Source organism: Equus quagga, chromosome 4, assembly GCF_021613505.1.
Source record: "Equus quagga isolate Etosha38 chromosome 4, UCLA_HA_Equagga_1.0, whole genome shotgun sequence".
Lineage (NCBI taxonomy): Eukaryota > Metazoa > Chordata > Mammalia > Perissodactyla > Equidae > Equus > Equus quagga.
Genome location: NC_060270.1, coordinates 136,196,410 through 136,222,703, shown reverse-complemented (window position 1 = coordinate 136,222,703; position 26,294 = coordinate 136,196,410). Strand labels below are relative to the sequence as shown.

Genomic DNA, 26,294 nt, shown 5'->3' with positions numbered 1-26,294 from the left:
CAGGGGTTTCCAAAACCACTCTCTGCTTCAATAACTTGCTAGAAGGACTCACAGAACTCACAGAAAGCTGTTATGCTCAGGGTTGCTGTTTATTACAGGGAAAGGATACAGACTAAATTTAGCCAAAGGAAGAGACACGTAGAGTCTGGGAAGGTTCCACACATGAAGCTTCCCTTGTCCTTAGGATTCGTTACTTTCCTGGCATCGATGTGTGCTCGTGCACACAGAGTATTACCAACCAGGGAAGCTCACTCAAGCCTCAGTGTCTGGATTTTTTATTGAAGCTTCAGTGCATAGGCATGATTGATTGATTGATTGATTACCCGTATGGTTGAACTCATCTCCAGGCCCACTGACCCAAAGCCCCCACCCTAAATCGCGTGGTTGGTCTTTCAGGCCTGGCCAGCCCCTACCCTACAACTATTGGGTATGGCCAGGCCCACCCCAAGATCTACTATGGCCAGCTTCCATCTTAAACAAAGATGCTTCTATCAGACATGGCATAGATTACCTCCCAGAAGCTGAGGGAAAAGGCCAGAACCCTCTGGGCAAGGCCAAATTATTTACTACACAGACTAGAACGTGGATATTCTAACGCATAGTTGAGGGATCTTATTAAGCCATATTGCTGCTCTTTCTATCCTACCAATTCCCAAAAGAACGTAAGGTAGTTTTCAAAGATATGTAAAACATTGCAGGATAATGTTAACTAGAAATAGAGAAGAAAAATGAAGCAAAGAGGAATCAAGAATGAGGATATAAAATGTAGAGGAATATAACTAATGTACAAGTTATACCATCAAGTCTTGTATACTTGCTAAGGTGAGCCATGTATTTGAGTCTTAACTTTCTAGCTGCTAGTGTGGAGGGAAATAAGGTTAAGATTCACAATGTCTATAAGAAGGGAAGCATTTGGGTGATATCCAATAAAGCTCTTGATAAAGTCTGTAATGAGAGGCGTATCTGCAGTTTTTCTACATTGCTCTTATAGTCAACAAGATAAGTTTTATGAAGTTGGTTCCTAAGGGACTCTCAGTGCAGGTTGACGCCATCATACGAAGTGTACGTTTGGGAAACGTGCACTACAGGCAGGTGGGGACAGGGAGGTGGGGGCTGGGAGTACAGTAGAGAGCCTGCATAGGATTAGAGGTTCTCAGTTGGACTGGGTTGGCCAAGGAGGCAAACTTGTTTGCATTTTGCTCCTTTTATACAAGTTGATACTTTAGAAGGTTTATTTATTAATCTTAAGCTTGCATTTTTTTTCATAATCTTTAAAAATCTTGGTATCTTGATATACTGAGTATTTTGTGTTAAAGGGAAAGTTTATCTGTTAAATACTGGTAACATTTGCTCCAGGGGGAAAAATTGGCTAAACAAGTATCCTCTCCATTCTGTCATCATTTCCTTGAGTATATGAGTTCTTATTTAGGTTTTTTTCTTTTTAACAAAACATGGAATAAAATGAAAGATTCTAATAGCTGTCAAATTTTTAATTTCCCAGAAACAAGTGTTCTAAGTCAAGGTTGAGAAAAATTCATTCCATGGGTATCCTTATACTGCTATTGTTTGAATTAACATTCTTGAAAGTGGAAATTCAACAATCAGAACTTTATTAGTTCTCAGTAATATAATTGACAGATTAGAAAGAAATAACTTTCTCCCTAGAAGAGCATCTTAGGTTTAATTTTGAAAGGTTATATTTTCTGAAGAGTTGAAGGTTTGTTTACTCATGGATTCTTGTCTCTTTGTATATTTCATTTTGTGGAATGGATATATTAATAAAAATTTCTAAAGATTACTTTCTTTAATATTTTAATTTCTTTGATTTCTGTCATAAAATTTAGTTGTATTCCCACAGGTATATATTTTAGAGTTAAAATTTAAGAATAAAGTTATCTAAGAGTACAATAAACTTTTTGTATTCTGTGAAAAGAAATAAGTTAATGACTAAGTTACAAATTACAAATCGTTAACGAATAACTGAAGTGACGTATGAGAATTTTTGTTCCTCAGATATGTTGCACAGAGTTCTTTACTGATGTGTTGCCTGTTCCTCTGTATTTGGCATGGATCACTACTGTAAATTACTTTAAATGCTGACTTGGAGATTGCTTTTGTTCTTAAACTCTCTCTCCTGCTTTTTTTTTCTTTGTAAAGCTCTGGGTTTCCTTCATTGTCCTGTGGAAGTAGTGGTGGCAGTTCATCAGACACCGCAGTGAATTCTCCTGTTATGTCCTATAGACTCAGCATTGGCGAATCCATCACCAACCGACGAGATTCCACTATAACCTTCAGTAGCACCATGAGCTTGGCCAAACTTCTGCAAGAGCGAGGCATCTCTGCTAAAGTGTACCAGAGCCCAGTTTCAGAGAGCCCCCTCCTCCAGCCTCTCCCTAAAGCCCTGCCTATTCCTTCCACACCACCAAATTCACCGTCTCACTCACCTTGCCCTTCTCCTTTGCCCTTTGAGCCTCGAGTGCATCTCTCTGAAAATTTTTTGGCCTCCCGACCAGCTGAAACATTCCTCCAGGAGATGTATGGTTTGAGACCTTCCCGGAACCCTCCTGATGTTGGCCAGTTGAAGATGAACTTAGTGGACAGGCTGAAGAGACTAGGGATAGCCAGAGTGATCCAGACCTCTGATACGCACAAAAATGGAAGAAGCCAAGAGGCAGAAATTGGTCTTCAAAGACCAGACTCTGCTGTTTATTTAAATTCAGGTAGCAATTTATTGAGTGGACTGAGGAGGAATCAGAGTCTTCCAGTGATGATGGGTAGCTTTGGCACCCCAGTTTGCACATCTTCACCCAAAATGGATATCCTGAAGGAGGACTGAGGTTCAGCAGTTAACTGACCTCTTAGACAAATTAGCACATGAAGGATAGATTTGCACTGATACATGTAGTCTGGTCTGAGAGAAAAGGAACGTTGCAGAAGGGGTGTGAACGTGGGAAGGGGAACGTGGAAGAATGGAAACAGAATTGCAGTGAGGCCCTAATGGATGAGGTCTGGTAAGCTGAAAGCGTAAATGGATGAGTCATGAGTGTTTGGAGGCAGAAAGGGAACAAAGGTTTCATACGCTCCTTCAGTTGGGTTTTCTTGTCTTGAAAATAAAAAGTGACTAGAAAATAAATTCAGTAATATTGAAACATACCAGAAATACTGAATTTGCTAGCACATTTACTTTGGGAAGCACAAGCAAGGAGGACCCAGGTTGGGAGATGGAAAGAAAGGAGCAGCAGCTTTGACATCGCCTGTAGAAAGCTGTTCTGGAGGGTTGCCGGGGAAAGCTCAGTCTGTTACTGAGGCAGCCATGAGATGGCTCATGGGTTTGCACCTCCATCAGATGCTGTGCTCACAGCATTAGCACACGGGGAATTTTACCTTTTTCTTAAGATCAGAAGAGTGGAGACTCCCGTTTGCTTTCTGTTTTCAGGCCCTTGAGCCACTGGGAGCCCAAATGCCACCATATTCATTTTGTATTTGTGATTAATAAAAGTTCATTTTTTAAAACTGTATTTTTGTAAATATCCCCCCAAAAAACAACATGAGTGGGGAGTAGGAGGGAATTACTTTAAGAAGGAAAATATGGGTAAATTGGAACCAAGGAAACTTGTTTTCAGAATATTTCTTCTGAATAAGTGCAGTGGCCAATGCGTTTGAACATAATTACGTCTTTCAAATTTCCATGGAGGCTGGAAGGGATTCAACCAGAAGTGCAATCATAGGAATTAGGGAATGTTGTGTATTTATGTCTGTAAGTTTTTTTGTAAGGAAAGTTAGTTGTAACTAAACTTTTTCCAAGATATGCTATGCATATTTTTAATGAAAGATGACATGTATTTGCACAAAAATTCTCAGGCACATTAAATTATAAGCTGAAGTAAAACCCAGGTGCTTGCTTTGAGATTGTAGTTTTTTTAAACACAAAATAAAATTAAAAAACATCTGCCTTTTTCTTGATATCTGTAGAATTAGAGAACAAACTTTTTAATGGGAGAGTGAAAGCTTTTGCTTTTTCTCTGGGGTTTTTTTTTTTTTTTTTTTTTTTTTTTTACAAACTATGCGAAATGTCAAAGTAAAACTCAAGGATTAGGTTTCAGCATTTAGCTGTGTGATGCAAGGCTGTGAATCGGGAAGAAACAGATCTGTTTTTTGAGTGTTGCTGATCAAGGTCTGCTCCTCATCAGATGACGTGGCTTTATCTAGGCCGTACAGTTCAGAAAGAAATACCATTATATGAAAGGCATGATGGAGAGACAATGGGGGGGGGGGGGGCTAATTATTTTGTTTTTGAAAATGAGAGACATATTACGTTTTTTTCTGTGCTTAATTTGCAAGTGTTTTGCTCCTTTGTTCTAACTTAACTGAAAGGCAATTTTCTGAAAAATTCTTGATGAATCTTGCACATTTGGCTCCCATTCATACACCTATTCCAGGCCAGAGAAGGGTCCTTCCTCTCTTCTTGAGGTGCCTCTCCTATGTGAAGAGCTTTGTGCTCAAAAGGGTAGAAAAACCAACATGCATGCAATGGCAAGAAAATGTGAGTTTTCCGTGCTTTTTAGAATCTTTCAATAAAATTTTTCTAAATAAATTTCTTAAAAACAAAAAGTGGAAGTGTCCTCTCCCCATTCTCTCTCCTTGCTCAGTCGTGCTGAGGTCAGCAGGCCGTACACAGGCATGTTCAGAAAGCATTCTAGCTGGTCCACGAGTCAGAGTAAGTGTCCCTGATTGTGGCAGGCATTAACCAGAAGAATTCCTGATGTTTAAATTTTCAGAATATTCCAGTTCACGTTTTAAAAAATAGTATTTGAGATTCTACTTCATAAAGTAACTCTGGGTGCTTATTTTAGCTAATTCTAAAGCTTTTTATTTATTCTCAAAGAAAGTAATCTTCCTCTTGCCACATCAGGAAGTAGGAAAATGTAGGACCAGAGAGTAGTACAAAGTGTTAAATTATCAGATTTATGGTTTTTTTATATTATGTAAATAGCTATAAATTAATCTAGATTTTGGAGTGTTCTATATAATTAGTATACTTTTTTATAACCGATGTTAAAATGATCATTTAGGAGGCAAGGCAAGGGCATATTCACAGCCGCCTAAGCACGTCAGATGAAAGAGAACCATACTTAGGTTTTTGAAAATTAGATTGATGTTGTTGTTCCACCAGAAACATGATAATTGTATACTGGTGCATGCTTGTCTCTAGAAATGAAGTCTGTTTTGAAATTGGGTTTTGCTGTTTTTGAAGTTTCCACCTAAAATCATTTTTGGTACAGCCTGAGAATCTCTATTACAACAAAATTGTGTGCAAAGTATAATGAGAAGAACTGGAGCCTTGTAGCAAGTTCCTCCTCGATTTATCTGGTATGCATTAGTATAGTTCACATTTTAGTTCTTCTGTATAACTGCGTGTGTACTTTTATGCCAGTATAGGAAACTCCAATCTGTCTTTTTTCTCCTTCAGGAAGGTTCTCACTGATTATACCTCAGGTATTTCTGAGTATCCTATTATCTAGTAGGAGGGATACCTTCATGAGCTCAGAATTAAAAATTTCCATGAATTATGATGATCCCAAATCTTACATAAATAGCCTTAGGTGTGGGTCTTAGGGAGAAGTTAATGACCATTGTTAAAGTAGGTTTTTAAAAAGTTTTGTACTATGTGTCCTTGATTTGACATGAACGAGCAGACTTTGGCAAAGGGAAGAAACAAGTTAGAGGCAGCTCTCAACAAGAGCCTGTTCTCTATTAATGGTGTATTTTATATCCTATTCCAAGCCTGTTATTTTTCTGACCTCTCTAGTACTTGATTAGTTCTTGTTGGTTGCTAACGTTGGCTCGACGTCTGCAACTAGAGCTCTTAGTGTTTAATGGTCCACTCCTTTGACATCAGATGCGTGTACTCCAGGTGCGACGCTCCAGGTATCTACCCAGAGTGGTTGGCTGCAGAGCACAGCTCCTAGGAGCAGCGTGAGTGCCTGCTGGGGTGGCCGGGGAAGTACTGCTGTTGGACATCTGGGCTCAACTCTGTCAAACAGCCCTTTGTGCACCTGCCTTTGCTTTGTCAAATGTAAATCAGATAATAAACCCTGAGTCTCTTCATAAGTTTTCGTTTGTCTCCCGTGTTTTTGTCCCAGTTCTTTTCGCAGATAATACTCCATTGTCTTTCCTTTCCATTATGCTGTTTTTGGTACAGAAAACAACCTCTGTTTGCCAAACTAACAATAGTCATAAGTTGTGAACAGATCTTATTGTATTTTCTTAGATATTTTTTTAAAGTAGAATAGACAGATTGTCTATATATGCCATATTGTTTCCTTAGCAAAGTAACACCAGCAAAAATTAAAATCTGGAGTCGTTGATAGGTAGACCTTTAATGTGAAAAGATTCCGGAAGTGTGAAGCAATTCTTTTCCTAGAGTCCACAATATGCTGTTGGTATTCTTGACTGTCGATGTTTCCAAGAAACGAAATTTGAAAATTGCTGGACTCTAGTAGAAAACGTTCTTTGATGTTCTCTCATCTCCATCATAATTTAATTGCTGTGTTTTTTTAAAAACTCATTTAATATCCATTTAGAATTAGCACCTTGTGAGAAATAAATGAAATATGAGCCTCTATTTCTTTGACATGAAATTTAGTGATATTCCTAGCATCTTTAATTGTGTTGTCTTTCACACATGATTATCAGGAGATGTGTTTAAGTCCAAAACCCTTCTGATGAGGGTAAAGACTTGAGGCTTTCTGCATTCTGTTAACTTGCATCTTTGTTTTCATTTCATTAAGTTTGAGTTATACTAGTATCAGTTTTGTTTTTCTGTTTTTCATTAGTTTTTATGAACTAAGGGCCAAGATGCCACAAAATTTTCAAATGATGCTGTGCAAGTTTGTTAAAGATGCCAAAATACAACTGTTGGCTGGCAGATAGTGTTGCCCACATTAGCATGAAGTGTTTTATTCTTCAGTGTGAGAAAGTATGAGTAAAACACACCAAAGGTGATGTGAGATGTTAGAGAAAAATACATATGAGCCAAATGTGTAAAGACCAAAGTTATTCCATAAAGTTTGTTTTTCTTGCCTTCTCAGCAAAATCACTAAGTTGTTAAAAAAGCAAGCAAACATTACAGCAATGGGCCAGAAATTTTAGAAAGTTATTTTAATTTCATATAAATCACTACCACTCACATGGCTGTTTGACCACCTCTCAAAGCAATCTCTAGGTCATACAATAATTTGAAGAATTGGCACCATGCTTCATTCACTCCTTCTAGACCTTGTAGGGGATCAGAATTTTCCACCCTAAAGTGTGTCTCTTTGGATTGATTGTTTTTAAGAACAAAAGATTCAGGAAGAAACTTTGACCTCCCTCCTAAGTGCGTAAAATAATTTAAGACAGAAGGCCTATTTCAGGAAGGAGCTATCACCATAGTTGATTATAGTATAATATGAACTAGGTGTGATAGACAGGAACCTAGCAAGGCCCGTTTGATCAAAATCCCCTCCATGTCTCATTGTCTTTGCAAGGCATGGCAAATGTTTGTTTACCAAACATTTGCTTTTCCATCTCCACGTGAATAATCTTTCTTCTGTTTGAAGTCCCAAACCACTACTTCCAACATCCTTCTTGGTCTTTAGCTAAAGATAGTAGTTTAGGTGGTGGCTTCGGCCATTTTGGCAATTTACTCAGTTTTCCTGGGTTTCTCCCACGTATACATGTTATTTAATTTGTTTGATTTTCTGTTACTGTGTCTCATGTCAACTCAATTGTTATACCAGCCAGAAGAACCTAGAGGGCAAAGGAATATTTCTTCCTCCCCTACAACCTATGTGTATATAAATTTAAAGAAAATCAGAATTCATATTGCTAAATGTTCTTCAGCTACCATATGCAGTTCTTGCAAGTACCACTCCAATATATGAGTACCGGTGGAATTACAAATTAAAAAATGAAAAGCAAAAAGCAGATACTCAGCACCACTGGAAAACAGTATTTCATTATGTGTAAATGTGTTGCAATCATGCTATTTTTTTTTTAGAAGTTACCTTTCCTCTCAACCTCACTGCTGCTGCCCCTGCCCACCATGCATTCCAAAGCTGGGTCTGTCTCTGATCTTACCAGCAGCGCGACCCACAAACCTCCCTTGCATTTGACACGGTCATCTTTTATTTTGAAGATAAAGGGCCAGAGACGTGGAGAAGCATTCTCCTGGGGCCTGCATGATGTTAATGATGAGAGCAGATGTTTAGGGTTTCAGGTCCTGCTGTTCCAGAGCTGAGCTCCAGATCAAGCACATGTTTGTTAATAAACTCGAGTTTTTGAATGCCTGTGCTAGGCAGAGCCCAGGGCTCAGTGCAGTGGCCCCTCTTTCTAGGTGTGAGGGTGCCACTGCAGGCTCTCCCATCATTCTTGTGGCTCCCTGGCAAGGGGCCATTTGGGAACAGCTGAATAAGTCAGTGGGACTTAGTATAGCACCCGATGGTCGGATCTTGAAAGACAAGAAATGATCAAAGGGAATTAAGGAACTCGGAGACAATGAGAAGAGACACTCTTCTGCATGGAGAGTGTTCTCACAGAGCCACAAATGGAAAGCCTCTCAGTGCTGGGGCTGATCACATTTGCCACATCCCGAGGGCTGCAGCATCACACGAGGTGTGCCCACTTCCCAGCCGAGGTGCAGACTAATTTTGATACAAGAGCTGAATTGTTATGTCACAGTTTCATTCATTTATTCAACTTACTTTGTTATGCTATTGGTATTCTGGCCTCCTCCACCTCCATTCCAAATACTAAGGCACATTGCTTTGGGGAAAGTTACTGAGGATGTTAGTAGCATCGGCCCCTCCTTGGGTCTTTGGAAAGAGCTGTTTATGCAATCCCAAAGTTTCCCTAAATTCAATCAAAGAGATGGGCAATTAATACGTAACTCCTACAAGCCTTCATTTCCTTCCGCTCTGCTGTTTTAGAGCTGACAAAGTTGTACGCATGTCTAAAAAGAGGAGAGGAAAAATTCCAGAGTAGTGGTAATTGATACTAAGCCTTGGCCAAGTCAAGTGGCCAGGGTGTTCCTTCAGGCCCCGCTTCCTTTGTCTCTTTGTTTTTAGCCACTCTCCACATGAGACCCAAATCCTGCTTCTTTTAAATCATAAGAAAATATTTAAATATACAATTTCACACAATAAACAGACTTGAAGTAAGTATCCGATCTCTAGATGGAGATGGATTTGACTGGATGACTAGTCAATTCTATCCATTGTCCTCTTTTTGTAACTTCTTTCCCTCCCTTTTAGCTTTTGAAGTCTTGTCTCCATGCAGCCTGCTCATGTGCTTGGAGTTGTGGCCACCGTAGCGCAACCACGAGGCTCCCCTCACTGGACATCTGAGGCTGACATGACAGAAAGATGGAAAGAACCCAGTTCCCCAATGACATGGCTGAGTTTTTGCTTCAACTCTGTTAGCATTATCTCCAGACTTTGCATTTCATGAAATTAATGAACTTCTTTGATTTTAGCCACTTTCAGTTAAGTGATAGTTGTACATATTTTAACTAACACATGACGCACACTTTGAGAAATACTGTAAATACTGGTATTCCCAGGGCTCTGCTCTGACCCTCTTCTTATGCAACACCCTTTCCTCGTGTGATCTTATCCACTCCCTTGGCTTTAAGTACTATCTACTGCGAAGACTCCTAAAATGTTCCAGCCTAGACTCTTCTTTTAAACTCCCCAAACATTTAACAAATTCTGGAATAGACATCACCACTTGTATGACTCCCTGGCAGGTCAAACTCAACGTGCCCAAGCCTGAAGTCATGATCTGCTCCCCTGAGCCTGTTTATCCCAGACTTTCCCATCTCAATAAATGCAACTGCCATCTACTCAGTTGCTTGAGCTAGAAACCCAGGCATCCTCATCACCTCCTCCTTTTCCCTGACATCCAAGCAATTACCCAGTCCTGTTGCCTCTTCTCTCCATCTCCACTGCTTCTCCCTTAGTTGAGGCCACCATAATGTCCCATTTGACCACTGCCGCAGACCCCTAACTGGTTTCCCTGCCTCCTGTCTTGGCCCCTCCAATCGACGTTGTAGTTAGGATGATCTTTCTAATATGCAAAGCTAGTCAGATCTCTTCTCTGATTAAAACTGTTGCCTAACTCATTAAACTGGAAGAGAAATATCTGCTATACATTCCCCCTGCATTTGGTGAGGCCCTTAATGTAAGCTTCATTGTGCTTTTATTGAACTTGCTAATTGTCTGTTTCCTCACTAGTCTCTAAGCTCCTCGGAGCACAGGAACTGAGCTCTAGCCCACACCTCACAACAGCGCCTGGCACAAAATAGAGAGCAAGTGTGGAGTTGAACTTACAGCAATGTTTTGTAAACTGTGGTTTGTGACTCATCAATGGATCCTGAAAGCAATCAAGTGGATTTGTAATCAGCTTTGATTTTAAAATAAAGAAAAAGAAACAGATGAGAGTAGTATATAATAAGGTTATTATTTCAAGCAACTTTTTATTCTCAAATGTGTAAAATATATTTCTTATAATGACTTGCAATAAAAAAAATGAAAGCCACTGGTCTAAGAAGCTAGTTGGTTTTTTTTTCTATAATGAGCAAAAGCATCTTTATTTAAGGGGAAAAAAAAACTGAACCCATTGGCAACTGAAAAAGACTCCTGTTCTGGGGGATGTGTACTTTTATGGATTTTGAACCCTTCTATTCAGGGAAGAAAGTGCCTGCTTTGGAGTTTTAGGTTTCCGTGAGCCAATGACAAGAGGAACTTAAACATCCATCACAGATCCTGTCTGGCAACTTCTGCCATAGGCCGATTAAGCCTAGGAGCACTGTTTAATTCTATTTCCTCTGAAAGTACATCTTCAGCGTCTTTTGTCTTGTGCCTTCGAGAATTGCTTACCGGCTGCTTCTCCAGCCTTCTCCCTTTAAGAGGAGAGTGCCTGAGCCAATGAGGTGTGCTATTCTGTTTCCATAGTAACAAGAGAAACAAACCTTCTCTTGCCATCTCCCAGAGACAAACCTCGCCACTGAAGGCCTGAGTCAAGAGAGTCTGAAGCAAGGGGTGACTTTCTCCTCTAGTTTGACTTCATTGCCATATTGAAAGACTCAGACTGGATTGTCTTTACGAGGGAAATTCGTGCTCATGCCACCTCAGCCTTTGTGAAAGCCTTTGACTGGATTCCCTGAGAGCCTGTCACTCCACAGGCTGTGGAGTTTTGCTTTGGATTTCAACAACCACTAAGGTCTGGGAATGACCACTCAAGTCTCGGGTTCTTGAACCTCTGGATTTGGCCTAAAATGAATTCTGATTCTGTGTTCATGGGAAACAGTTTCTCCATAACATTGTGGTGTCTTTAAGACTCTTGACTTGGAGAGGAACCACATGGGAAAAACAAATCTTTGGGAAGTCCAAGGTAAGCTCTTAGGAAAAGATGTTTTATATAATTTTTTCTTCTGGTTATTAATGCTAACCAGTGACCTTTCCGAAGGCTCAGCTGGCTCACTGGTGACTACAGTGTCACCAATTGGCACATTTGGTCCAGTGAGCCTCAGGTAAAATGATCAGAGAAAGATGCAAAAAAGGAAAAGAACGGGGAGAAAGGATCCTAAATCACACACGTGTGCATGCTCACACACACCTCTATATTCTTAGAGCCATACAGGCAACATCAAGCCTCTGTGAATGCAGTAGATCCATCTGTGCCAATACAGAAATATGTACTAGCTGTCCTGTTATGTAAAAAGAGCGAGGCACGGCACAGTGGGTAAAGTATGCCTCATTCATGTAAACATTTTTAAAGATTATATACATATATATTCATAGAACTCTTCTGGAAGGATACCCCAGGAAACTGTTAACAGTGCTTCCCTCTTAGGACAGTACTGGAAGCAGAGGGTTGATGCCCGGTTATTGAAATGCTGCTATACTGGTTGTCTGGATACATCATCCAAGGACCCTCAAATGTCCCCCCTGCCACTTTGGTCACCCCAATTCCTCCCCTGGCACCCTCAGGCCTCCTCATAATTCAGCAACTAAGGGGTTAATGCCTGGCCCGGGGGTAGGAGTGGGGTCCCCCGGGGCCCTGTTCCAGCCCCGTGGCCCATGTCTATTCTGATTGTTCAATAGCCTTGTCTTACTGGTAGTTAAATATTTTGAGTACCATCGCCTTGGGGGTTGGGAGGGAGAGGCCTTTACTCTTTAAGAACAAAAGAATATACACCAAAGCATTGTTCATAACAGGAACGAAAAAGAACGACCAAATTTGCTCTGAAATAATCTGGTGTTGGAGGAGTGAGCTGGGTACAGATAAATGAGATTATCCACAAGTTGCTAATTGTAGGAGCTAGGTGATGGGTGAGTTCTTTGTACTGTTTTCTTTATTTTTGTACATTTAAAAAATTTCTCCACAGTAAAGTTGTTTAAAAAATGATGCTATATCTGTCCTTACTGACATTAAAAGAAGCGCACGACGTTGTTGAGAAAAAGCATGTCTAGAATGTAAGTATAGTTTGTCCCTTTTACAGAAAATTATATAAATCTGTTTCTTCAGACTAGAGGGAACTCTAGAGGACATTAACAAAATATTTTCAGTGGTCATCTCTAGGTGTTTATTTTGGATAATTTTTGCTTCCTTAGGCTTTTCTGTGTTATGATTTTCTTTACAATGAGCCTAAGTCAATTTAACACACACACAAATAAACATATTCTCCTAAAGAAATTAGAAATAAAAGCTTCTGTATACAAAATACCCCTGGGGCTCATAATGTCCTTGAACTCAGTTACCAGTTCTTGAGAAGTTAATGTGTACAAGGCACTGTGCCAAGAGCTCTCCTGAGGCGGTCTCGTTTCTGTGCACGGCAGTCCAGGAGGCGTGAACACCCACATCCCCGTTTTGCAGAGGAAACTGACTCAGAAAAGTAAGAGTAAATTTCTCAAGGTCCCATAGCTGATAAGTAGCAGAGCCTCTGAGCAAAGTCAGGGCCATCTGATTCCAAAGCCCAAGGAAAATTTTAGTAAAGAATGTTACAGAGAAATAAAAAAATCATAATCCTGATTTTATGGTCCAATTTTCATTATATTCTTTTCTAACCCTTGTCCATATAGGTACATGCTTTTACATAATTGTGTGCATTGCATACATACCATTTTATATCTTTATTCATAAGCATTTCTTCATGTTTCCACAGGCTTTAAAGTGCTCAATTAAAATCCGTGTACTGCTCCTCTGATTGGTTGTGCCATAATTTACTGTGCATTTTGGGGTTTTTTTTTTAAAGATTTTATTTTTTTCCTTTTTCTCCCCAAAGCCCCCCGGTACATAGTTGTATATTCTTCGTTGTGGGTCCTTCTAGTTGTGGCATGTGGGACGCTGCCTCAGCGTGGTTTGATGAGCAGTGCCATGTCCGCGCCCAGGATTCGAACCAATGAAACACTGGGCCGCCTGCAGCAGAGCGCGCAAACTTAACCACTCGGCCGCGGGGCCAGCCCCTGCATTTTGGGTTTTTGATTCTAATTGTTAATATTATCTATACTATCGTAATGACAGCCATATTTTTGCAGTTTTGCCTACGGGTATCTTTTCTCCTTGTTGAGCTGGTCCCTGTGGTTGCAGGCACCTGGTTTATTACTCAGGAAAAAAATATAATACCCATTGTGGACAACTCCCCTTGCCAGGCTCCGTGGGGGGCACAGATGGTGGAGGCCTGGCCTTCAAGAACCCACCGTCCAGTTGGGCAAGAAAAGGAATAGGGGAGACACCTGCTGGGGGACGGCCTGCCCCAGCCTCTCACTTCCCACCCCAGGGACACCTGCTAACACCCCAAGTTCAGGATGGGCCCCTGTCCTCACAGGAAGCAGATACACGGTCCCAGGCAGAAGCAAACCTGCTGTCTTGCTACTGCTGCAGCCTCCTTTCAGATTCGTACCCGAATTCTAGGCCCTGTGACATTGTCTCCTCACCTGGGTTGCTCCATCCCACCTGCTTCCCTCACCTCATCCCCCTGAGATCTGACTGGACCCCCAACACAGCGGGGCAGTTGTCGCCTTAGCTATTTACCCAGTATGCTGGCCTCCTGTCTAGTCCTGACCTCTACTCCACATGGCACCCTGGGCCCAGCCCTCGGACCCAGGGCCTCCCGCACCTGCCTCCACCTGCCTCCGCCTGCACACGTCGTCTTTCTTCCAAGGCCGGGTCTCCTGCCCTGGCTGCGCAGCTCCCTCAGCTCCCTTTCTGACGGCTGTCCTACTGGCTGCCGGCTCCCTGAGGGCACGGGCAGGTGGGTGCTCAGACCCTCCCAGCACCTGGTGCGGACTCACAGCGGAGCCAGCAAGTGCTCTGCTGTCCGCTGAGCAGCTACAGGCGGCCCCGAGTCACTTCACGTCTTTGAGCCTCAGTTTCCTCAGCTGAAAAACGGATTCAATGTTAAAATCCCCTTTGGCTCTAAATGTCGTTAGACCTCATAACTGGGTTTCTCAAGCCTCAGTCATGTTACAGAAGAAGGTTTGTTTCGTTTTTCAGCTGATTCTTAAGCACATTTGTTCCAGTGTATTATTGGGAGCCAGTCACTGACTTAAAATTTTGAGTTTAATCTGCTGTCATTATAATGCTTTTGTTGGTCTATTGGTTCTCATAACATTTTTTTGGCATTATTTTTTATCAGGTAATCCACAGACATTGTTTAAAAATCAGACTGTGTTAAAAATTCATTGGTGAAAAGTCACAATTTCTGCCCCACCCCTCCTCACTTGTCAGTTCTCCTCGGCGAGCTCCCTAGAGGCGATTATTTTCAACCCCTTTAGCTACTTTTTTTGGAATTTAACTTCATACTTCTAAATAATTTGCCTCTACTCCATTTGTTGATTTTTCAGTTTTAGACAGTCTCTCTTGACTTCCTGGGATGGTAGACGAGGACATAGCCCTTATACGTCCTCCCTCCATTCCCCTCCCCGCCTCCCAGGTTTCCGGTGTAGACACAATTCGCTTTTTGGTTAAATTACTACTAAGTGTTTACATTGACATATATGAGTGTGCACCTTACTATGATTACGTTTACTTTCTTATACAATATTTTTTAACCTGGAGTAATTATGCAATTTTTATTTTCTGATGTTTCTATTGCTAATTTTTCCCCAAATACTCTGTTTCCTATTATAAATGCTCCGTAAGAAATAACCACAAATTTAGTACCTTACAACAACACCAACTTATTACCTAACAGTTCTGAGGTCAGAGTCGGAAGTGGGTCTGGCTGGGCTGCAATAAGGTGTAGGCAGGATTTGTCCTTCTGGGGGCTCCAGGGAGAATCACTTCCCAGCCTTTCCCAGCTCCTAGAGGCTGCCCACATCCCTTGGCTCATGGCCTCTTCCTCCGTCACTCCTACCTGACCATCTTCTCCTCCGACTCTGACGTTTGCACCTTCCTATAAGGATGCTTGTGATTACCTTGGGCCCGCATGGAAAATCCAGCTAATCTCCCTTCTCAAGATCCTTAACTTAGTCACAGCTGCAAAGCTGCTTTTGGCGGGTAAGGTAACATATTCACAGGTTCCAGGCAGTGGAATGTGGACACGTTTTCGGGGGGAAGGACATTATTCCACCTGCCACAGGCTCCAACAGATCTGTCAAATGCCTATCAGCATCATCAGATAACCTACTGGTTCCAAGCCCTGAGTCTTTGGGGACCTTTTGTGTGGAATTGGCTCCTTCTGGTTTGTACCCCCTTTGCAGGCATGTCGGCTAAGTGAGGGACTCATGGTGCCAAACATGGATTGACATCCCTTGTGCAAGATTGTCTCCTCTCCCATTCTCTTTGTTCTTAGGGAATTAAGCCTCTTTTAATCCTGTGCTCTCATTTTAGTGAGGTTCTACAAAAGAAAGAAGATAAATACGTGTGATCAAGCCTCCACCTTTATCTGATAGTTGTCTTTCATGCAAACCTTTAAAAGAGGGATTTTGGGGGGGGGGGGGGTTTCTTTTGTGGAGCCAGCAAGGAAGAGTTTTGACTGTAGTTCAGGCAGGAAATTCACTTGCGCTGTAATTTGAGTAACAGAGCAATTTTCCAGAAAGTTCTGTGCAGGAGGGACTTCTCTTGACTTCAGTGAGAGCTAGGGTGACCTGAAGGAAGAGCACGGGCTTAGGAGCTGGTAGATTTATGCTTGCTCCCAGTTCTGCAACTTGCTCCTCTGTGGCCTCTCTGAGCCCCAGTGTCCTCATCTGTGAAATCGGGATAACAATACATGGTTACTTACTGTGTACCTGGCTCACCGTAAGCACTCAATTATGGCCAGTTTTAAAGTGCTTTCAAGTCAAGCCTACTGGATGGCAAGGATGAGGTGTCATTCTGTAGTCCAGACCCTGCACCAGAGCGACAGCTTCCAGAATCTACTGTCTGTGCTTTGGGCTGTCCCTGGGTCCTTCCCAACCTGTCTCTAAGCTTTTGCTTTGACTCTGAATGTGTAACTGTCTGCTGTCATTTTCCCCTTTCAGCAAGGGCCTCCTGACCTAGCAGCCAAGACTGCCCCTGACCTCTTGCCATGGACCCCAACCCTCTCATCTACTGCACCTGCTGGGACCCCTGGAGCTCAGGGCCACGGAAGCTAATCAAGACCCCTCAGCCACTAAGCAAGAGCTCCACAGGGAAGCCCAAGTGAGCATTGTCTGGGAGGGCGGGAGCTAGGGGCCTGGGTCCCATTTGCAGCCTTCTTTCTCTCACAGTATTTCCAAACAGTCAACTTGGCAGCAAGTCCCAAGAGGGCCAGAGGGCGTTGCCTGGCCTGCAGGCTGCACATGGCTCTGGCTGGGCCTGCGAGGCTGGTGTCGTGGTGAATGAGCGAGTCTCCGAGTTAGCGCAGAAAGGAAGGGGGCTCCGGCCGAAGGGCCCATGGCAGCTGCCCCTCCTGTGGGACGAAGAGCTTTGGGAACTGGGGGGCGAGCTGTGCTGCCAACCTGGGCACCCCCTGGGACAGTGAACAAGTGCCAAGGCTTCTGCCTGAGGCTCCCAAAACTGTCCTGATTTTAAAGGTTCTGGGTGTCAGACCACATATTCCAGTTTGGGGTCACCGTGGGGGTGCACCTAATCTGAGAGTGCTACAACAGGTTTCTGAATTTCCGATTTTCTCTTTTTTGTTATTTATTTTTCACTTTCAGGCTAACTCCTCTTCCTCCAGCTTCAAAAAAACAAAATTATGTCCAACCAACAACAAAACCTGTTGTCGCCCCAAAGTAAGTATTTTCATGTCCACAGGGCAGGAATAGTTTGAGGTACGTGCATAAAAGAATCTCCCTCCTGGGCCTTCACAGCCTTGCCTGACTTAGACTAATTGCTGCCAGGGATGTCAGAGAATTGCCAGAAGCCACCGTGATTACCCCAAACCTCAGATCTTACATGTGGACTCTGTGGCCCTCTGCTCCTACAGCTTTCAAAGTCACTACTACGAGCTCCCAGCTGGGGTCCCCTGATAGCTGTTTCCTGCCCTAAAAGGTCACAATGCCCAATGCCTGTCACAGGCGAAGAGGCCCCCATGTATTTATGGGGCTGACTCACCCTTTTGCTGTTGACTTTCCCATGTCTAAGACTTTCTGTAGATTGCAACTCTGTTTTTAATCATAAATTAAAATTTTTACCTACATTTTATAAGCTTAGACGTGTAACCTAGTTTTAGGCCTTTGCACGATCTTTGTATTCCATTTATGTCTTTATTGAGTACCGATCATTTGCTACGCACTGCTTCAGGTGTTGGGAAACAGTGGCGAACACAGCAAAGTCTCGCTCTCCTGGAGCTCTTGGTGCTATTTTATAGGGAGATCAGGGCAAGGCTGTATGTAAAGGGGCCAGCAGGACCGCACTGATATCTGAGGGCAACACTCCTGGCAGAGGGAACAGCCAGAACAGAGGCCCTGGTGGGAACTTGCTTGGCGTGTGTGGCCTTTTCGAGGAAGGCAAGGAGGCCAGTGTCGGGGGAGTGGAGGAGGTCAGAGAGTGGTGGAGACAAGCTCAGAGAAGTGACAGAGATGATGAGTGTTCTCAGCAGAACAATGCCCCCCAAAGATGCCCACATCCCCATCCCTGGAAACTGTGACTGTGTTCTGTTACTTGCCAAGGAGGGGTTAAGATTGCAGGTGAAATTATGCTTGCTAATCAGCTGACCTTGAGATGGATGGATGGATTATCCTGGTTTATCCAGGTGGGCCCAGTGTGATCACAAAGGTCCTTAGACATGACAGAGAAGGAGAAGCGACAGTAGATGCAGAGGATGGAGTGATGCAGTTGTTGGCTTTGAAGACGGAGGAAAAGGCCACTAGGAACAGGGGCAGCTTCCAGAGCTGGAAAAGGCGAGGAAACACTCTCCCCAGAGCCTCCCGGAGGAATACACAACCCCGCCAACACCTTGATTTTTGGCCCGTGAGCCCATTTCAGACTTTGGCCTCCAGAACTGTGTGGTAATAAGTTGGTCTGGTTTTAAGCCGCTAAGCTTGTAATATTGGTAACAGCAGCAACAGGAAACTCACGCAGTGAGGTGTGCCAGCTGCCGTAAGGACTGGCTTTTACTCTGAAAGGGATGGTGTGTTAGCTGCTTGGGCCACCATAACAAAAAGACACAGACTGGGTGGCTTAAGCAACAGAAATTTGTTTTCTCACAGTTCTGGAGGCTGGATCCAAGATCAAGGTGCTGGCAGGGCTGGTTTCCGCTCAGGACTCTCCTTGGCTTGCCCCTGGCTGCCCACTTACTGCCTCTTCACTTGCGCATGTGCATTCCTGGGGTCTCTGTGTGTCCTAGTCTCTCTTGTGAGGACACCGGTAAGATTGGAGTAGGGCCCGTCCTAACAGCCTTGTCTTAACTTACTCACCTCTTCAGAGGCCCAATCTCCAAATCCAGTCACATTCTGAGAAACCAGGGGTTAGGACTTCAACATACAAATTGAGAGGGACACAAGTTGGCTCATAAAACATGGGAAGCCATCAGGATTCTGAGAAGAAGAGAGACATGACCCAACTTGCATTTTGAAAGGACTGTTCTGGCTGCTGAACTGAGAAAGTCTCAAAATTTGTCTCTGTAATTGGAATGATCTTAGTAGGTTGACAAGGACAAAAAGTGTAAAGGAGAGTCATTCTGAATCGACCTTACCTTTTACTTCTCAAGGAGAGAAACACAGTTAACCAACAGAATGGGTCCCCGTGAAGCTACACTCTGATGTTTCCGGCAGGTCTGAAGTGAGTGTGGAAGGTCTCCGTGGCTCAAGGAGGTTTACTGAGAGCAAAAAAGACATAACTCAAATCCACAGTCAGCTTTTCAGAGACACAAGCCAGCCAGTGGCTCCCCACCTCACCCCGCCCAGGGCTCTCCTGAGTTCAGAGAAAGCAAACCACACCACCATGGTGGAGAGTTTCAGGTTTATGAATGGGAGCATGTGGTTGGCATGAGTTGAGCTGCACTTTAGATGGTTGAACGGCTTCTCGTGAATTCCATGTGGGCCCCATCGTATTATTAGTGTATATCATGCACTCATGCCCATTTTTTTACACACATTTTTTTGCTAGTTAAAGTTAAAATCAAAAGTTGGTGGTCGCGTCTAAGGTAGCCAAATTCTTGGCCTGGTTTTCTCAAGAGTCCTCAGTGCCTCTATGGAGGCCCCCACTGGGGGTGGGAGATGTGGGATCAGAACCAAATTGGTGGTTATTAACCAAGGTGGAACTGCTCTCACCAGGGAAAATCCTCCCAATCCCACTCCCCACACTCAGAGTTACCCACAGACTCTGAAACCGTCCCACCCGGGGCACCAACTCCACAACTCCTAATGATATGGTGGTTTGGATCGCGGGGAAAATGGAACTCCTGGAGGGGGTTTCAGGTGTCCGTCTTAACAGCAGCTGCCTGATGGTATGCGTCCATGTGTGAGTGTATGTTGAGGCAGAGAGGAGAGGCCCTAACATCATACACCAAGGCCTAACCATTCTGTCAGCTCATCAGACGCTAGTTACTCTTGTTCCAATCTTTCAACCTTCCAGGCGAGCTCCCTTAAGGACACTCTTTGGGTATTTGGGCGCTGGATATTGTGTTCATGTTTCTATACCTGAAAAGAAAAATTAGTTACGATCTCGGAATAGTAACACTTTGCTTATCCCGAATTCACTTAACTGACAATTTCAAGGTCCCAGAACACCAATTGCTGCTGCAAATAAGAAAGGCTGTTGTGCTGACAGCATAGATGTCACTGAACAATCTGTGCACTTGAGACCATGCACCATGCTCCCGGGGGGCCTTCTGGACCTTCCCTCCCAGCCTCCTGGTACTTGTTGTAGGAATTCTTCTACTGTTAGACTAGCAACTCGTTGATTTCCCACATTTTTACCACCTGCCATTTTATCACAACCTGCCTGCCGATGATCCCTGGACCATTAAACATTCCCTATTTCCCAAAGTAGATATTTCGAGAGCTGAAAGGAGCTCACAGGTCATCCTGGTGGTGTCCGTTTTTACAGATGAGTGATGGAATCGGGGTGCAGCTCCTAAGCTTTGAACTTCATTTCACTCTCTGATTGCTTTCTGAGCATGCCTTTCTCTTGCAGAGTGAAAACCCACTTCGGAAAACAAGAGGAGAGCAATAAATCACCTTGCGTGAGTAAAAATGGGAAGAGGGCAGTGGGATTAACTTTTATTGAGCACCTACTGTGTGCAGGCATGGGCCTTTTGCACATACCTCCTGCATTGAATCTTTGCAATGATCCTATGAGGAGGAGCGGTAATGACTGCATATAACATGTGCCCGTGAGGGTTCACGTCCTGACCTTGGCTCAGCCAGACCCCAGAGAGGCATTTAGTCTCCACTCTCTACGCTCTGTGCAGGGCGAGGAGAGTGGGCCAGGGTACAGCTCGTGCCCAGATGCAGGAAACCGTCTGCTACTCTTGGGAAAACACAAATGCTGAGGGAGGGACCGTCAAGGCACCTGGGGGAGCAGGGCTGGGAGCTGCTGGAGAGAGATGGGGACACACCCAGAAGGATCTCACATCTGCCTAGGAGTTTGGGCCTAATCCTTTTGGTGTCTAGGAGCCTGGGCGGGTCTGACACAGTCATAGGACCAGGTAATCTTCACATTCTAGGAAAAACACTGTCTAGTGGGATATTATTGGTGCTTTTTACTACTTTCTGTTTTTATCTATTTTATCTATTTGCCTCTTTTTCCCCTTAAATAAGGATCATGCAGTCCCGTAATAGTCAGGAAAAACTAACAAACAAACAAAAATGTGACAGCCCTCCAGGTGGAGAGGATGATGAACCTTAGGGGAGTCAGGCTGGGGACAGGCCAGCTGGGAAGAGATCGCCAGAGCCAAAGAGAAAGTCACTGGTGGCCTTGGGCCATTCCAGGGCAGGGGTGTGGGGAGGAGAGCTTGAGGCTGAGATCCCTGTGGGAGATGACGGTGACAGGACCCCTGGTGCCGCAGCGGGGCTTGTCCGCACAACTCTAGAAGGTACAATCTTATCCTGCTCTATGCTGGCTGGTAGCCCTGCTGGGATTTCTGACTTGGCATCTAGTGGGGGCAGAAGAGGAACTGACTAAAATGCCTTGGTTTGTTTTCACAACTGCGCTAGGCATTTTCTCAGGTTATTTTGTTTCTTCATTACAAAAGCCCTTTGAGGAGGAGTTATCATCCTCATTTTGTGATGAGGAAACTGAGGCACAGAGATGTTGAATAACTATGGTTGGTGGCAGAGCCAGGATTTAAACTCAGGCGTGCCTAAATTCCAAAACCTGAGTGATTTCCCTAATGCCCGGCTGCTCCTGGCCTCTGGCCACGATGGAGGATGCAGAGGAGGGCAGGGCTCGGGGGCAGAGTGTGGAGTGAGGCATCAACGGCTAGGTTTGCACATGTTGAGCTTGAGAGGCCTACGGGCACATGCAGGAGCCAATTGAGTCTTGTGATATGGGATCTTGGGAGAGGAATCTGGGCCCGAAGTAGGAAGGGAGTAGGGCCCGGGGGAGGGCAGACGAGGGCCCTGGGCCCGGAACCCCGTGTCTTGTCTCCGTGTTTAGATGTGAGTGGGGCACTGGTGGAGGATTTGGAGGAGTCTCAGCTCTCCAAATCTGCAGTATTATCTCACCTTGCACCCTGATCCCCAGGAAGTGATAAACGTGTCCCCTGGCTACCGCCTCACTCGGAATAGGGAGCAGATTTCTGTCACCCTGGGAGATGAGATGTTTGATAGGAAAAAGCAGTTGGAATCAGAGATCATGGACAAAGTCAAAATTTCCAGGTAATGTCTTCGGACCAACATCCAGCTCTTCAGAGCTTTCTCTGCCCGGCCTGGCCTGGCCTCGAGGAGGAGCTCCCATGTTCCACGCCCAGTCCCTGCTCTGAGGGTGCCGCGAGGTCACTTCACTCCTCAGCCCTGTGCCTGCTCGCGCTGCACCACCTCTCTGCTCCAGTCCCATTCGAGTCAGGATGAAGGTCAAGTCAGGCAGCGGATCTGGAAAATGAGTGGGTGTAGTGTAATTTGTACTAAAGGAGAGCAATGGCTGCTGGAGGTAATAAACAGATGAAATATTTGTGAAATAGTCTGAATTTGGAGGGTGAGAATTAAGAGTAAAGTCAGAGTTTCTGGGAGGCCTGAGTATGCATCTCTGTTTCACTATGTTCAAAAATACCACTCAGTTCATGCCTCTGGGAGATGCAGCGTGCAGGATTCTCGCCTGACTCCATCCACGTTGAACACACTGCTATCCTCTCTGTCAGTCAAGCCCCACCCACTCTCTGTCCTTCAAGGCCATGTAAAGTCAGTCCCCACATCCCCTTCATTCCACCTCCTAAATCTCTCATTCTTACCCTCTCCTTCCCCAGCTGTTACTTCCTGCCTGCACTATTGCAATGGCTCCCCAGTGAGTGTCTCTTCCTTGGACTTTAGCTTGCTGTGAAAATTATTTTTCCAAGACAGAAATCTAAAAGATCAAAAACAACAGAAAACACACACACACATACACACACAATCACCTACCTATTTTTAAGTGTGTAGAAAGCATACAACCAAACTGTTTGCAGTGGTTTCATTTGGTACAAGGCTGAAGGATGCAGGTAGAGTGAGGCTGTCCTGTGGAGTGGCCCTGATCTGACCTGGCCCATAGAAACCAGACTCCAGGCCCTGTCTTCCCCTCCGCTGGGAACCGTCAGCCTGTTTCCTTTGCCCTGCTCTCCACAGCCCTCTGCTGGAGGGGAGTGGGCTGTGCACCCACAGTCAAGCCAGCACCCACGACCACCTCTTGGGCTCATAAGAAAGTTGTCACCAGTTGTGGCATAATAAAACATAGTAACTCATGCTTGTGTCATTCCCTGGGAAAGCCGTGAGTACGACTGATAGTGAAGATCGTGTTCAAAAGACGAGAGTTCCCTGTTGGTCAACTTTCTGTGCGCACCTTTGTGCCCTCTCCTATCTCCTCTCTCTTGTTTTCTCAGCGTCTCGAAGCAAGACCCTCCTCTCTGCCCCACTGCACACAGCACTGCCCACCGCCCTGTCTGCTCTGGCCCCACCAAATAGAGCCGAATAATCTTACAGACATTGGTGAGGCCCCAGACCCAGAAGCAAGGAAAACCAGTATCTATTCTGAAAGTCACTCTCTGAAATGCCATCTTTGTCGTTTTCTGGCCCATTCCTTGTCTATGGGTCACTGTGGGCATCAGTCCTCTTCTCCTGTCTTCTCATTTCCTATTCCTCTGAACTTCTCCCTCTGCCGTTTCAACTATTAATACCAAATCAAGGTCAAATCCTGATAGATTTCTGACATATTCCTCTTTCCCTTCCATTCAATAGGGCACCAAACCACACCTGCTCACTTCTGGCTAGCTTACCCAAAAGGGCCGTGTCTGAGGCTCAACCACCCTACTGCCAAATTCCTTCTCCCGGAGCAGCCCTCTACCTCTCCAACCCACCCCCACGATGAGCGAGCAGTGCAGAACCTGCCCGCTCTCACCAGGCCAGAGCCAGTCATGCTCGGGGAGGGGCCTGACTGGCCTGGAATGGAAGCTCTGTGGATGACTGGAGAGTGACTTATCCCGCAGGACTGATATCATTGTTGACCTAGAGGAGCAGATCTCAGAGCTGACAGTGATAATAGAGCAAATGAACAGAGACCACCAGTCTACCCAAAAGTTGGTGAGTGACCCTTGAGTTAGCTGACGTCTCTATGGGTAGGGAAAGACCAGTATTTTCAGATCACCTGCTGTGTGCCAGGCAAGATGCCAGCACTTTTCTCGTGGGGGCCTGTTGTCCAGGCAACAGCTCTGAAGATGGTCACCCAGAAGTATTTCTTTTTTTTTTTTTTTTTTCTGGGAAACATTTGCCCTGAGCTAACATCTGTTGCCAATCTTCCTCTCCTTTTTTGTTTTTCCTCCCCAAAGCCCCAGTACCTAATTGTATATTCTAGTTGTAAGTCCTTCTCATTCTTCTATATGAGCCACCACCACAGCATGGCAACTGACAGGTGGGTGGTGTGGTTCCGCACTGGGGAACCAAATCTGGGCCACCAAACTGGTGAGAGCCCCAAACTTTAACCACTAGGCCATCAGGGCTGACTCCCAGGAGTATCTCTCTGCATCCATCTGCATCTATAATTGCAAGAACTCGAGTCCCTCCTCAAGGCCTAACTCAATTTCCACTTCTCCCGGGGCCTCAGCCCTCAGCTGTGCTCAATGCCCTGTCCTCCCGACACGAGGGGGCGCCGGCCATTTCCCTTCAGGCTGCCATGGCCCTGGTGGCGAGCTAAGCTTCAGAGGTTGCTGAGGCTCTTGCTTAGGGACCAGCCTGGTCAGTGCTTCCCGTGCTGCTCAAAAGCTGCCCGGAAGCCTTCAGATATTATTATTATTATTATTATTATTATTATTATTCAGTGCTGATATTAATTTGCACTCTTTGTGTTTCCTGGGGGTCTTGGTGACATCTACTTTAGATTTTACCATCTGTTTTATCATGGTCTCTTCATCCCCACCTGGAACAGGTGTGCCTGCTGGCCTGGGCTGGAGTGAGAAACCAGAGCAATGCTCAGAACCACCCCAACCCCACCCCAGACCTGTTGTTATTGAAACCCACTTTCGAAGGCTGACTTCCTGGAAGGCCTGCTCCTCACCCTCTGATGTGCCCCAGATGCATCTGCGTCTGGAGGTGACAGCTTATAACTCAGGCTGAGACCTCCCTTACTGTTGATTCATTACTATATTTATCTGAAAGCCCTGCCAGGTTTATGGTTTCCTTCTATAGAAAGGAAATTGAAGCTCAGGAAGTTAAGTAATTTGCATGAGATCACTGACCTCATCAGTGGTGGGTTAGCAGGCAAAATGCACATTTTCACTCCCTGAAGCATTGGCCCTGCTGAAGACATACTTAGAGATTGTTTCCACAGAGGAACCTCTGATTGAGACCCTTAAAATCCTCCCATCTGTGAACACCTCAAATTGTTGAGTGACCATTTTGGAAGGGAGCCATGCTGGTTCCATTGTGTAGTCAGAGAAGGACAAGGACAAGCCCTGACCCCTTGTCTCAGCTGGCAGTGGGCGCTGACTGGTTTGGAAGTGTCCATTCCTCTGGAGGCACTGGCCAGAGGATCTGATGTGTTAGGATGAGGGTCACCCGGAAGAGAGCAAATCCTGCGTGCTGGAACACAGCCGCTCTGCTGGTGAGGACTCAGTAACACTGGATTTTAAGTGCCCTGAAGGCAGGGTCTGAGTCCTAGACCTCTTTGGCTCTTCTAAGCCAAGATCTCTGCTCAATGAATGATTGTTCAATTGAGTTATGCATCTGAGAATCCCAAGGGCAGGGTCTTACAAAGAGATTACAGTCAAGCGGAGGAGACCAGACCTGCCCACAAAACCAGCTAGGGACAGGGATGGTGCCCGTGCACCAATGTCGTAAACGGATTACATGCCAAACAGCATGGAGCAAGGCAGGAACTGCTCTGTTCCCTCAGTAATGAGGTGCTCTCGGCACTGCAGAGCACACATTGGCGGGGGGGAGGGGGGCGGGGCGTCCCCTGTGAGCGGGAAGGCTTCTCAGAAGTGGCAGATTGGAGTGGGGAAGGGTGCTTGGTCCTGGTTGTTAATGCGGGCCTCTTTCCAGCTCTCCCATGAAATGGATCTCCGCTGTGCCAAGATGCAGCAGAGCTTTGAGAACAAGACCAGGTAGGCTTTCTGGCACAAGCCCTCTTGTGCTGAAGGCCCTAAGGCTCCTGCATCCCTGCTGGATTCAGCTCACTGGGATTTCAGAGAGCGCCAAACGGAACTGGGTGGTGAGGGC

General features: G+C 44.9%; 2 protein-coding genes across 4 annotated transcripts in view; both read left to right on the top strand.

Annotated features, from left to right (window-relative positions):
- The window catches only part of TRAK2 (trafficking kinesin protein 2), a 61,779-nt gene extending 55,665 nt beyond the window's left edge, over positions 1 to 6,114 (top strand). For both annotated transcript variants that reach the window (XM_046658332.1, XM_046658334.1), the window contains exon 17: positions 2,158 to 6,114. In XM_046658332.1, coding sequence (XP_046514288.1) covers positions 2,158 to 2,836 — 679 coding nt within the window. In that variant the 3' untranslated portion in view covers positions 2,837 to 6,114. The remainder of the gene's footprint in view (positions 1 to 2,157) is intronic.
- A 10,419-nt stretch (positions 6,115 to 16,533) lies between these two features.
- The window catches only part of FLACC1 (flagellum associated containing coiled-coil domains 1), a 30,383-nt gene continuing 20,622 nt past the window's right edge, over positions 16,534 to 26,294 (top strand). The window contains exons 1-6 of one of the 2 annotated variants that reach the window (XM_046659494.1): positions 16,534 to 16,665; positions 17,166 to 17,240; positions 20,587 to 20,635; positions 22,138 to 22,271; positions 24,068 to 24,161; positions 26,118 to 26,179. In XM_046659494.1, coding sequence (XP_046515450.1) covers positions 16,553 to 16,665; positions 17,166 to 17,240; positions 20,587 to 20,635; positions 22,138 to 22,271; positions 24,068 to 24,161; positions 26,118 to 26,179 — 527 coding nt within the window. In that variant the 5' untranslated portion in view covers positions 16,534 to 16,552. The remainder of the gene's footprint in view (positions 16,666 to 17,165; positions 17,241 to 20,586; positions 20,636 to 22,137; positions 22,272 to 24,067; positions 24,162 to 26,117; positions 26,180 to 26,294) is intronic. The other variant, XM_046659495.1, reaches the window with a different exon arrangement.